This window comes from Pimephales promelas, chromosome 16 (assembly GCF_988280905.1).
Source record: "Pimephales promelas chromosome 16, fPimPro1.hap1.1, whole genome shotgun sequence".
Taxonomy (NCBI): domain Eukaryota; kingdom Metazoa; phylum Chordata; class Actinopteri; order Cypriniformes; family Leuciscidae; genus Pimephales; species Pimephales promelas.
This window is the reverse complement of record NC_142784.1, coordinates 34,948,483-34,962,227: the sequence shown is the minus strand read 5'-3', so window position 1 is coordinate 34,962,227 and position 13,745 is coordinate 34,948,483. Positions and strand designations below refer to the sequence as shown.

The following is a 13,745-nucleotide window of genomic DNA, read 5'->3' as shown; positions in this document are numbered from 1 at the left end:
ACACGCGTGTGTTCTAAACCGTTATTTCTGAAAGTTCCTTTGGAACTTCAACGTCAGGGTTTTAAATGTGGCAAAGACGGTTATATGAACTTTAAGGGAACATTCCATTCTTCAAACATGGGAACGTTACTTTAGAATGTTTTATAAATGTTAGCCTACTTTAGAACGTTCTCTGAAACAAGTAGTAACATTTAAAAAAAAACGTCACAGGAACAAAATCATTTCAGAAAAAAGTTCCATTATTGATGTATTGGGAAAGAATATTTGAATAACGTTGAGAAAACCTTGCCAGAACGTTCCCCGTCATCTGGAGATTAAACGATGTCATCAACCTGTTAATCAAAAAAGGAAACGATTATAAATAAAAAAGGAAATGAGCCGTCATTGATTATTATTATTGCGTGTTTTAACTTCAAACATCGAAGATGAAACTGAGTTTAGTCTCGTGTGTGTGTGGGGTGTGTGTGGTCCTGTAGAAGAACTGAAGCGAGCGAGTGAGGGGAACGCAACTGCGTTTGGTTCCTCGGTGAACATTCATTGTTCTTCTGAAAGAAAGGAAGTCTGAGAAATAAAGGACTCCCACTCAGCCTTTGATTCAAGCAGGGCAATGGAGGTTCAAGCACATTCATGAGAATCCTGGAGATGAAGACCCAACCAGAGGAGGACAAGTGACGAACAGATCCTCTCTCTCCACAACACTCCCGCACGCTTATCTGCCTATACGCTTCCTTATAGAGTGTTTACAAATCTTAAAATGTGTTTATAACATTCAAAAGTAACAACCATAGAACATTCAAAAGTAACAACCATAGAACATTCAAAAGTAACGACCACAGAACATTCTAAAGTAACATTCTGAGAACATTCAAAAGTAACATTCAGAGAACATTCTAAAGTAACGTTCCCAGAATGTTCAGCGGCTATAAGCTTCCTATAGAGGCCATAAAAGTGTTTACAACTCTCAAAATGTGTTTATAACATTCAAAAGTAACATTCAGAGAACATTCTAAACATCCAGAGAAGATTCAAAAGTAACATTCAGAGAACATTCTAAACATCCAGAGAAGATTCAAAAGTAATTAACGTTCCCCATAATGTTTGAAGAATGGAATGTTCCCTTGACGACCATAAAACCGTCTTTAGCACATTTAAAAAGGTGTTGAAGCAGGCTCAGAGAACATTCAGAAATAACGGTTTAGAACACACGTGTGTCAGCTGGCGATATAAATCTCGAACACGCATTACATCATTCTTCAAACATGGGAACGCTACTTTTGAATGTTCTCTGAACGTTATGACATAAGTGGTAACATTTAAAAACGTTAAACGAACAAAATCGTTTCCGACAAAAAAGTTCCATGAACGACATATTAATAACATGTTTCCTTCAAAGCGTTCGCAGGCCAGCCATAATGTGCTGCTAATAATCCTATAATGATGATGATAATGTGTCCTGTAAACCCTGATGGTTTTATGAAAGACTTCCCTCTCGGTATATGGGGTCATTTCCCCTCCGCAGGGTCTGAAAGGCTCTGAATGATGGCGAATAATGGAATAATAAAATCACAAAATAATAAAGCGTGTGAGTATATCAGTGGCCCGGAAGGCGCGCGGATCCCCGCGGGTTCCCGCCATGCAGATGTTAAACGCGCGCGCGGGGTGTTCTGCATGAGAAAGACGCGCGCAATAAACTCCAGCAGAGCCGCGGAGTCCTCGTGTTCTCCTTTCACTGCGAGATTAGAGTTCAACAGAGAGACACGAACACAAAAGAGTTATTTCACTTGTCTATCTGAAATAAAACACCAGAACTGCTGTTATTAAACACATGTACAGTGAATTAAAGTCATTAAAGTATCAGATAGAAGGATAAATTATACGTGTATATAGGCTCAATAACCAAAACAAATATGCCGAGTGTGTTGTTTTATTCCATTTTAAATATTATATAGCCAATGCTTTGTATTTTATTTGGCTAACTTAACATTTTGCATATAATGAATTATATTATGTTTTATATAATTTATTTATAGCGCATTCTCTGGTATCTTAAAAATAGATTTATATTTAATGCATGTTTCCGTAATGAGTGTGTGTGTGTTACAGTCTCGTTATAGACATGTGAGACAGAACTAAACATCACAATATACACAACAAATGGTGTGTGTGTGTATTAGCGTTTCCGAAATGAGTTCACAGGTACACACGAGGTGCTTGAGTGTGTGTGTAAGGTGTGTGTAAGGTGTGTTGTTTTCATGCTGATGGTGCTTCACACCTGCGCGCGCATCCGCTGAGAATGGGAGTCCATCATCAGTCGATCATGAGCTCTTTGCATTTCATCATGAGGCGATAACCGAAGATATTATTACACACACACACACACACACGAGGTGATAACCGAGCTTATTACACACTCATTCCCGGGGATCGACAGAAACCGCTTATCGCCTGTGTGTGTGTGTGTGTGTGTGTGTGTGTGTGTATTCTGGCGGAGGACTTTCTGTCTTTCCTTATAGGCCGAAACCTTTATACTAAAATATCTCATGAAAGTTCGTATCTATGGCACGAATGTCATTTCTCGTGGCATTTATACGCCAAAAACAGTTTTTGCGTGTATCGATTTCGCGTACATATGATACGCACTTTTTTGCGTATAATACGCACGAACTCCCCACCCCCCTCCCCCCTAAACCTAACCCAGGGTTTTTTAGTGCGTTCCATATACACGAAAAAAACACTTTTGGCGTATAAATGCCACGAAAAATGACACTCGTGCTATAGATACGCATCTTCAAGAGACTGTGTTGAAATATCATACCCAAACAAACTGATTTGAGCTAAATATTCATCTTCTATGGGTTAGATCAAAGGCGATTATATGCATTAAATGTAGCGGAATACTTTGCACCTTTTTTGAATATGGCGATCAAACAAAACCAATAAAATCCAGCTGACAGCATTATAAACACATGATAAAGCCTACTGTTGCATGTTTTGTCAGGTGTAAAAGACAACATTTTTGAATAAACTTAAAACAGTTGCCTTAGAATTAGTAGATATGTATGGCTAATGTGGAATTGTCAATTACCCATAACTTATTTTGTTTCCATTAGGCATTAAGTTTATTTACTTACTGAACAACGGTTTTCTAATGTTTTTAAGCGATCTAAACACTGTTTTACCGTGTTGAGTTAATTATGTTGTAAACACGTGTTTCTAAAACGTTAAAAGGCAGTTTTGTAGTCCAATAAGAACGTTATCTGTGGTTTAATGCTTCATTTGTTGGAGTGTTTAATCTGTTCTGCAGAGGTTTCCTAAAAGCTGATCTTCAGCAGATCATGTGCCGTTCTCGGGTGTCGATATGAATGCTCTGCGATAATGGAAGAATAACGAGGAACAGATGAAGTTAACAGCTCACTAACACACAGAGATACTCATCTAATATGCGAACGCTTATTGGCGCAGGAGGAGACCGACCGAGACTGTTGAGACACTGGTGTGAACCGAAGTTTGCTTCCTCACCTCGCCTGAACGTCAGATAGGCTACACACACACATCCACAAACACACACACACACACACACTCACTCTAACATCTCCGTTCTCTCTCCGTGGAGAACACACGAGTATATGCCAGTGTAGCGACTAATTACATGCTTGATGACTGATATTAACTTTATAAATTACATCATATATTCATTCTGAGTGTCTTTAAAACAAGCAATCCCAGGTGAAAAAGTTCACTGAAATACATTTTATTTAAGTGCACTTAGTAAACTTCCAGTGTTTCGCACACTTTATTTGTCCTCAATATTAAAAGCTTATCTTTAGTACTGCTTAAGATAAACTTAAGATCATCTCAACTGTGCTAATTTGAGACACACTAAAGATAAACTAGTGTATTTTAAATATACTTTTTCAACTTTAAAAAATGTATTTTGTTACCACTTTTGGTAAAACTGAACCCATCTTTAATGTATTTTAAATGCAATAATAATTGATTTAAAATTGAATATAATAAACATGTACAAATTATACTTATAATGTATTCCTAGGTTTAAAAAAGTGCACTAAAATACATTTCATTAAAGTATACATCCATAATGTACTTAAAGTGGTCCATTTTCGCACACTAATTTAAGCTTAATATAGACTATACTAAAAGTTTTCTTTACCTACTTTAACTTTTATACTAAAGTTTATACTTTAAGATGAACTACTCAACTGTGCTATTTTTACACATACTGAAGATGAACTAAAATATGCTTTTAACATACTATTTCAGCTTTAATTAGTTTTTATTTTACCCCTTTTATTACAATTGAACCCATCTTTAATGCATTTTTAAATACACTTATAAATTATTTAAAATAAAATAATATATAAAATATATACAAATCATATTATAAAGCAAATAATTTATTTCAAATAAATTTTCACTATGTTAACAGATACTGTTAAAATGTTAATATTGGTCATTTGTGCACTCACTTTTCTGAATACACTTAAAAATCAATTTATGAATTAGTAATATTAAGTTTATTTTTATAAAGTGTACTTAAATAGCACATTATGGAAAATTTAATTTTTTATATATTTTAAGTAAAATCAATTTAATTTAAACTTATGATAGCTATCTAATCAATACTTGTCATGAAATATGATAAAGAACTATAAATGAGTGTGGAGCTGCTCAGATCCAGGGTTATTACGAATAAAACTAATAAAAATGACATAAAAACACCACAAAATGACTAAAACATTTAGTTTAAGTTGAAGAACCAAATTAACTACAACTAAATAAAATAAAAATCATAAAATGCTAATGTTATATATAAACTAATGAAATATAAAAATGAAAAATAAAACTACATCAATAATTTGAGACATTATTAAGATCTCTTCTGAAATGTTCGTCAGATATATCTATCTCAGTATCTTAATAATCTTTCTATATCTTTTCTAAAAATATGTAATTCTAATATGATGATTTGATGCTCAAGAAATATTTATGATCAATGTTGAAAACAGTGTTCATTTTTTCAGGATTCTTTTATTTATTTATTTTTTAGTTTTATTCTATAATCTTTTTTAAAATTATAAATGTCTTTACTGTCAGTTTTGATCAGTTTAATTTATCTTTTAAAATTTTAAAGTATTGATTTATTTTATTTCTTTCCCCCCAAATTTAATAGGCTAATTACGCCAAACTTTTGAACGGTAGTGTTTAATGTTTCAAAAGCTTCTATTCCAGATAAACGCGGTTCTTTTGAACTTTCTATTCATCAAAGAATCCTGAAATAAAAATGTCAATAACTGTTTTCAACACTGATAATAATCATAACTGTGTGTTGATCATCAGATCCTCATTTGTGAAGGATCATGTGACACTGAAGACTGGAGTAATGATGATAAATTCAGGAATAAATTATACTTTACTGTATATTCACATAGAAAACAGATGATTTACATTATAATAATATTTCACAATATTACTGTTTTTTTTGGGGGGGATTTTTAATCAAATAAATGCAGCCTTGGTGAGCAGAAGAGACGTCTTTTAAAAAACGATCTTACCGATCCAAAACGTTTGATCAGTTTTTATTGTGCATGTATAGTGTTTCAGTCCAGATGTGTGTTTAATTCTCAATCATCATTCGAAACGAACACTGAATATAAATAGATAACAGTAGAAAACTCCTTCCCAGCAGAAGCAGGACGTCAATAAATGTTCGTGATGTTGTTATTCTGTACTGGTGTTGTGTTCAGACAGCGACCCGACACTGGAAACGAGACCCGAGTCTGAGTCCGACACGGTCGACATCTCCTCGAACTTCTGAACCACGGCCCTCACGGACCCGAACGACAGGCCCCGCCTCCAGCGCCCAGACCCCGCCCCTCCTGGACCCCGATAGGTGGAGCTGGGGCTGAGAAACACGTGATTGGGCGGCGGCAGGCCGGGGCGGAGCTTGAGTCTTCCCTGGCCCAATTGGAGAGCAGGACGGAGAGGAACACTAAAGTGGGAGGGGACAGCGGCAAGAAACTCTTGAGTGACAGGATTGTGGAAGGTGATTGATGCCCCGCCCACATTGAGAAACACACCCACTGTCTTCAGGTGAGGAGGAATAAAGGGGAGGAGCTCACGGCGTCTGTCAAACACTGCGTGATATGCTAGGCCACGCCTCTCCAACCACCAGCCACGCCCATCACATGATGATATCACACCTGAGGAAAGAACCAATCACACTTATATGAATTTACATGAAAATACCTCTGCATAAACATGAGCAGCGTCTCCTCTCGTACCGATCCTATAGAGGGCGCTGTTGCAGACGTCGATCTCCCAGTAATACTGTCCTCTGGAGACGCTCACGCTCCCGCACACCTGAGGCAGTGGAGGCGGGTCGTTCCGCTCATCCTCACAGCACACCTGACCCGCGATGCTTACGGAGAGGGCGGAGCCTGAGAGGCGAAGCGGCGAATCAGAGCGCGACGAATCCAGAGTGAACACCAGACCTGCAGACGTCGGTTACACAGAAATATGAGTGAAGACTGGAAGTGCATTTACACATCCACACAGGAAAAATAATCCTTTAATTGATTGATTTTATAAATCATAATTATAGCATAAATTGTCATGATTTATGATAATATGTACAAATTATGACAAGCTAAGTCGAAATTCTGATTTAATAGGGTCATATTTATGACAGGTTGAAATTATAACTTAAAAAGTTGTAATTAAATGTAAAACTTATGATAAAACTTTCTTTTATCTTAGCATATCATATTTCTGATATAGTATGTCATAATTGTGACTTTCCGCCCCCCCTGTAGGCCATGATCAACGACTAATCAACGTCAAGCTTAAAGAAGTGTGCAGTATGTAGTCTGCAATATGCAGTATGTAGTATGCAATGTATCGTGTGAAAAATGCAGTGTGATTGTGCAGTGTATAGTGTGCACTATGCAGTATGTAGTGTGAAGTAAGCTGTGTGTCGTGTGCACTATTCAGTTGGTAGTGTGCAGTAAGCAGTGTAATATAGTGTGTAGTGTGCAGTAGTGTGTAGTGTGCATTAGTGTGAAATATGCAGTGTGTATTGTGCAGTAGTGTGTAGTGTGCAGTAAGCAGTGTAATATAGTGTGTAGTGTGCAGTAGTGTGAAGTGTGCATTAGTGTGAAATATGCAGTGTGTATTGTGTAGTATGCAGTGTGTAGTGTGCAGTAATATGCATTGTATAGTGTGCAGTATGGAGTAGTGTGCAGAATGCAGTGTGTAGTGTGCAGTAATATGCATTGTATAGTGTGCAGTATGCAGTAGTGTGCAGTATGCAGTGTGTAGTAGTGTACAGTATGCAGTAGTGTGAAGTGTGCATTAGTGTGAAATATGCAGTATGCATTGTGTAGTGTGCAGAATGCAGTGTGTAGTGTGCAGTAGTATGCATTGCATAGTGTGCAGTATGCAGTAGTGAGCAGTATGCAGTGTGTAGTATTGTGCAGTATGCAGTAGTATGCAGTGTGCAGAATGCAGTGTGTAGTGTGCAGTAATATGCATTGTATAGTGTGCAGTATGGAGTAGTGTGCAGTATGCAGTAGTGTGAAGTGTGCATTAGTGTGAAATATGAAGTGTGTAGTGTGCAGTATGCAGTAGTATGCAGTGTGTAATGTGCAGAATGCAGTGTGTAGTGTGCAGTAGTATGCATTGCATAGTGTGCAGTATGCAGTAGTGTGCAGTATGCAGTAGTGTACAGTATGAACAGCCTGCCTACCTGTAACTGAGCTCTCCATTTCCTCTTCAGAAAGATCTACACTGCCATCTAGAGGACAGAGACAGCAAAATGAAATGTTTGAGGGAACCTGTGTTTTAAGGGCTGTTTTTCTGCAGTAAACTCAAGTGACTGCTTTCACACTGGAAATAGTCGGAAATAGTATGCAGGACACTCACCCGTCTCCTCGCTCGCTTTAGGGTCAGGGGTCACTGTGGGGTCAAAGGGCAGACAGGTCAAAGCAGACGACCAATCAAAGCAGGGCAGCTCGACGCTGTGACGACAGTTCGGACACAGTACGGCACAGATTAAACGAGAGGCGGGGGCCACGCCCATGACCACGCCCCCGCCCCGACCAGACCCCGCCCCCTCTGCCAGGCAGCGCGCGCACAGTGTGTGAGAACAGGGCAGAATCAGCGCGACGTCAAAAACGCGACGACACGACGCACAGCAACGCGACGCGTCATCTCCGCAAACACAGGCCATCAGACAACACTAAACCCAGCAGATCCAGATCCAGATCCAGATCATCATCACCACAGAACAAGAGATAAACACACAACATCTGCACAGGCGCTGCTGCTGATAGAACAGAGAGAGAGAGAGAGAGACGCTTCCTTTATAAGCCTCTCCATTGCTTGTGGTCGCCATGGTGACCAGCCCTGCACCCCATAAACACACAGACAGAGAGAGAGAGAGAGAGAGACACAGGTCTCATACAGCATCTTCATTATGGCCTTGAAACAGATTAGCTATTCTGAATCTGAGTTAATAAATATTAAAATAAGCAACCCGCTGTCACTCATAAATCATTGCACTAGAAAAAAACACTGATGATGACGAGCGGATCATGCGTTCATTAAAGAGAAGAGAATATGAATACATAAGAAAACAAAATCAGTGAATGCATCTGAAATAAACACACACGGGCGAGCATGAATAAAACACTGATCTGCGCTCTGCGCATGCGCGCCATTCAGAACACTTTCAGAAGAAATAACGTTTTCACAACTTTATTACGCACGCGACAGACGGACATGTGCACACACACCCTCTGCGCGGGTAAGACTAACACACACTTTAACACTGAAACACGAGGATGATTAGGATATGATTATGCATGATTAATATGATTAATGACGATCTCTCGGATTTTGAGTTAAACGCTCGATTTCTCTGTATGTTGTTCTGTATGGTTCTAGAAAATGTGTGCATATTTCTGTTTCATAATGCTAATTTATTGTTTGAACTTTGCGGTCTATAATTGCCTGTTTTTGGCAGTGTGACAACATGCCCCGCTGCAGACACACATGTTCAGTGAAGATTGAAGAGTTTCGACATGTGATTGCGCAGATATGAAATATGATGCATGTGCAGTAAAAAGCGTGCGGATGACAGAAATATGCAGAAGGTTTAACAGCCGTGTTGATCTTTTAATAAGCGAGGATTAATAAATTATGTTTTTATTGAGCATTGATGGAGCAAACAGATTTAGTGTGAAAATAAATGAAAATAGTTTTTTTTATTTCATCTTGATAAAATAATATAGCCTATTCATTTTATATATTCTTTTATCAAGACAAATCCCAAAAATGGTACAAACTTTTTTGATGTATTTATTTTGAACTTATTTTATTTACATTATCGATTAATCAATTTTTGTTCAATACTGTAAATAAAATATGTTAATTTTATTAATACAGAAACAGAAGCATTTTTAAAAAGTAAAGATTCTGAAAGCATTGAATGAGATACCCTAATATTTTTTATTTATGATATGATTCTCATTATGAATATGAAGATTATCTCTAAGATGGTCACCCAACTTAATATATAATATTTCCATTTGAATCTAATCATGTGAACATCAGCCGGTTGTTTTGTTATCACGTAAATTATTGTGACTTTCGTCCGAAATATCATACATTCGCGTCATTGAAAAACGGCTGCTTATTACCTTGAACAAGACCTTTGTCTCAAATCGTCAATTATTGATTTTCATTTGCTGAACCAAATTAGGATCAGCCAAATTTCCACGTGCATCATTAAGAAAACAAGCTGCGTTTCTGTCATACAGTGGTGGTTTAGAAGAGAATAAAGTGGGTTCGGAATAACGGAATACATGTAACGGCGTTACAAAAATAATATTCGGCGTTACAAAATAAGGAGACAAAAATTTACGTCAAAAAACGTAATCACCTCATAGTTACGTTTTGAAAAAAAAGGGGGGATACTTTGAGGATTACAATGGTTTCATTTAAAACTAAATAAATCTGTATTTTGCATAATAAAGGCACGAGTCACGTGTGCCACCCGCTGGTGCACGCGCAAAATAATCTCCTCAGATTCCGCTGATATTTTGTTTTTAAAGAAGAAAAGGCCAACAACATGGTTGTACAGTGCCAAGTGTGCCTTCCAGCAATGGAAACACATTATCGCAGGACTCGACATCCAACCTAAGCATTTGGATTCTCTATTTTCCTGTTGAAGAAACATTTCCATTGTCTAAAAATTCTTCATTATATATGCTTGAAAAAAAATGAATTTGTATTCTCTTTGTGCATGTCAAGTTAAAAATAAAACAAAATAATGTGTAATACCATACTGTCGCCACTAGATGTCCGTATAGTCCTTTACATAAACATTTATTTACGGCTGTGAAATTCTTAATACATAAAAGTTTTTTTTTTTAAATACTATCTGTCCTTGAAGTAATTCAAAAGTAATCAGTTACATTACTTTCATATCGTGGAACTTGGATTACGTTACTGAATACTTTTTTCTTGAAGTAACTTTACATTTACATTACTTGAAGTAATTTGTAACTGTAACAGAAAACGGTTTTTGAAGTCTGTTCTATTTGATAGTTGGTTTTAAACTTGCAGTGATGCTATTGTGCAAGAATCTTTATTGTACAGTGTTTGCATATTCAGTGCCTCACGGAGTGACTGTGACTGTCTGAGAGGAGATGATGAAGGATTAATGAATGGTTTGGGATTATTAGGACATGTTGAGGCAGAATCGTTATCTTGTTCTTCGTGTAGAAAGACAACATGAGGACCAAATACTGTTTGTTATTGCGAAACTGAAGGCCGTGAGAAACATGCCTGTCTATGACAGGTACGATCATAATAACGTAATATTGGGGTTAGGGTGGTCCACCTAATATAGTCAATGCTGATTATAGTTCATGTCCGTTTCATATTCTGCTTAGTTTCTCATGCAGCTTTTGTTTAAAGTTTTTTTGTTTATAGTTTTAAATATATATATAGTTTTAAATATATAATATAGTGCAAATGTTCATTTATTTCAGTAATTCTACATCTCCATCATCCGTTCTACTTTCCTGTTGCACCTTAATAAGTGTCCGTGTGCAACGTACTTTAGTTCCTATCTAATATCAACACTCAATATCCATGAATAGATTAAAAAATATAACAAAACATGTTAAATAACATGTATGGCAGTTATAATATAAATAAGAAAATACAAAAACTAATTTAAAATATATCAAAAAAAGTTCCCAAAACCGGGTTGAGCTGAAATCAGAGAGATGTTGCTTTGCTGGTTGATCAGTGATGTTGACGTGTGTGTGTGTGTGTGTGTGTGTGTGTGCAGTGGTGTTTCTGCTGTGTGTGGACATCAGTCTGAACAGACCCCTGGACTTCATCTGTGACCCAGAGCTCAGGAGAAGCATGGACGTCACGCCGGCGCTGCACACACTCATGGTACATGCACGCACGCTTCAACACGTGACACACACACACACACACACACACACACTACTGTACTACAGTGCACTCATTAAAACCTGCTGTCACAGAGTGAGTGTGTGGACCAGCTGCCCTCGCCAGTCCTGTGCCCGTGTGTCGCCATACACCGGGGGACATGGAAACACACACCGGTGAGTAAAACTATAATAAAACATATAAAATAATCAAATATATTTCTTATTAATTATATATCATTTATTTTATTATACATGCTTCTGAATCATTTTTATTTCGGATTTAGTTGTTTGAATAAAAACTATAGAGAGTATATCCCGATACGGGTTGTGTAGGGCCCCGCAAATTACTCAAGGCCCACCTCCCCCTCGAGTCACAGCACGTCAATCAAACTTTACAACAGCCATGAGATAACTGAGCAGAGCCATCCTTCTGGTTACGAAAACAGAGACTGAGGTGAACTGCGGGAACAGCGATCAGCCAGACTTGTGTTCCCTCCTCCTCCTCCTCTCCAAGTTTGATGTCAGCATTGAACACTAAAGTTAAAGGGATACTTCACCTCTGGAGAGATGAATGTGTATATAAACTGGGTCATTTATGTAGAAGAAATGTGAAATTATGTTTGAATTTTGAGCTTTCTGGACTGACTAAATATTTCTGGCTTATGTGGATGAAAGACAACAACTCCCAGAATGCCCTAGGAGGCCACGCCTACCGCTAACAGCGCAGTAGGTAAACAAGGCTAGGCTACTAGTGATGAGTCTGCCCAAGAATGTGTTTGGAGATGGCCCGAAATGTCTGGGATTGGGCTTTTGCGTTCTACAGTCGTGGCGAGCGGGACGAGTGAGGGAGAACGGCGCGAGGATTACCGCACCGATCTCGTATCTCTCACGGTGGAGCGGGGCTTTTCTTAGCGATGTTAAAACGCACATGTAACATCGACGGGAAAAAGAGGACGGTAACCCCGACTACTCAGCTTTCTCCACAGAACAAGAGCCTGCTAGCTTAGCTTCCAAAAAAAGATGGCCGACACTATGTGTTCATTCTGTGAGTGAGATCGCCCTCTATGGGCGGGTTGAGGACATGCGGGACAGACCCGACTACTGCCTCTGGACAAAACATCCTCCGATGACGAAAAATGATGATTACTGCGTCATCAGAGGATTTTATCCAGACAAAAAATGCTTAAATCTCTCGTCTCAGGAGGATATGAGGGTGGATAGCATGGTTTTCTACTAATACAAAGCGTAATGCTAAATCCTGAAGTATCCCTTTAAGTTGATGTGCATCTCTCTGTCTGTCTAACCAGCCTGATCTCATGAAAGCGCGGATCTATACCAGAGAATGTCTAATTGAAGAGAATCGGCACTGGCTGGTTACTTCCGGGTTGTGGACTGGCTGCAGTAACGCGTCTCTGTCCATGCGGGGGCGCTCGCGGTCGAGTGCAGAATGAATGGGAGTCAATGGGGTTTCACCAACAGAAATCCACTTTTCTCAGGATGTAATTTTTTTTCAAGTAATTTGAAAGTTGCATTCAAAAGGGAGGGCTAAGATAATACACTCAGCTGAAAATTGCATTTTTAAGTTACTTATGTGTTCTAAAAATCTGTCCAAAACTGTGATGACGTCACACAATAGCAGAATGCTAGCGCGATCCGGCCAACAACGGCCTAACCTATAAGAAATCAAAAGGACATAAGTACTCGTTCATTCGACTTTCGGCCTATAATCTATATTGAACTTGCGGAATCAACAATAAAATCTGTGTTGATTTAACGACAAGCAGGTGAAAGAGACACTTTTAGCCGTTTAGCCCCATAGACTCCCATTCATTCTGCTCTCGCTCATGATCACCTCCAGTGGAATTATAATGAACTGCAACCAGGATGACACACAACGGGGCTAATGGGCTATATGCACGCATAAGTTCCGCATTTGACGTAAGGATGCTCGTCCATTTCCGGTTGTGTAGATTTAAGCGGAGGAGAACCGAGGAAAACGGGATTATGGCAGAGTCTTCAAAATTTACTGTCCTCCCGTCTTTGAAACGAAACGTACACACGTTTAGATGTAATTTTATATATAGTTATATTTATTTAATATAATTTTAAAAAGAAGCATAAACACAACGAGGGGTGTCTGTTTTATCTGTTTTTGTGACTAACGTTTCTTTATTATAACCATGGAGTATAAAATTCAATATAAATTCTCGGTATTGCATTGGACTCTATGATCGGCGGAAGTTATCGAGCATC

The 13,745-nt window shown here is 38.3% G+C and overlaps 2 protein-coding genes across 2 annotated transcripts in view; one reads left to right on the top strand and one right to left on the bottom strand.

Annotated features, from left to right (window-relative positions):
* The window catches only part of LOC120478228 (uncharacterized), a 39,894-nt gene that overhangs the window by 23,713 nt on the left and 2,436 nt on the right, over positions 1–13,745 (top strand). Inside the window, exons 3-4 of the mRNA XM_089121605.1 lie at positions 11,381–11,490; positions 11,586–11,666. Of these exons, the coding sequence (XP_088977731.1) occupies positions 11,458–11,490; positions 11,586–11,666 (114 nt within the window). The 5' untranslated portion in view covers positions 11,381–11,457. The remainder of the gene's footprint in view (positions 1–11,380; positions 11,491–11,585; positions 11,667–13,745) is intronic.
* Positions 5,510–8,861, bottom strand: LOC120478224 (uncharacterized). The gene is made up of 4 exons (XM_089121604.1): positions 7,942–8,861; positions 7,766–7,813; positions 6,303–6,512; positions 5,510–6,221 (listed from the first exon to the last, which is right to left on the bottom strand). The coding sequence occupies exons 1-4, from the start codon at positions 8,246–8,248 to the stop codon at positions 5,740–5,742; spliced, it is 1,047 nt and encodes a 348-aa protein (XP_088977730.1). The 5' UTR covers positions 8,249–8,861; the 3' UTR covers positions 5,510–5,739.

Bases quoted from the DNA above. Each gene is read 5' to 3' on its own strand.
- LOC120478224 (XM_089121604.1), bottom strand. From the start codon at position 8,248: ATGGCCTGTGTTTGCGGAGATGACGCGTCGCGTTGCTGTGCGTCGTGT. The intron at 6,513-7,765 runs GTAGGCAGGCTG...CGACGTCTGCAG, and splicing joins AATGGAGAGCTCAGTTACAG to GTCTGGTGTTCACTCTGGAT. The intron at 6,222-6,302 runs GTACGAGAGGAG...TTCTTTCCTCAG, and splicing joins CAGCGCCCTCTATAGGATCG to GTGTGATATCATCATGTGAT.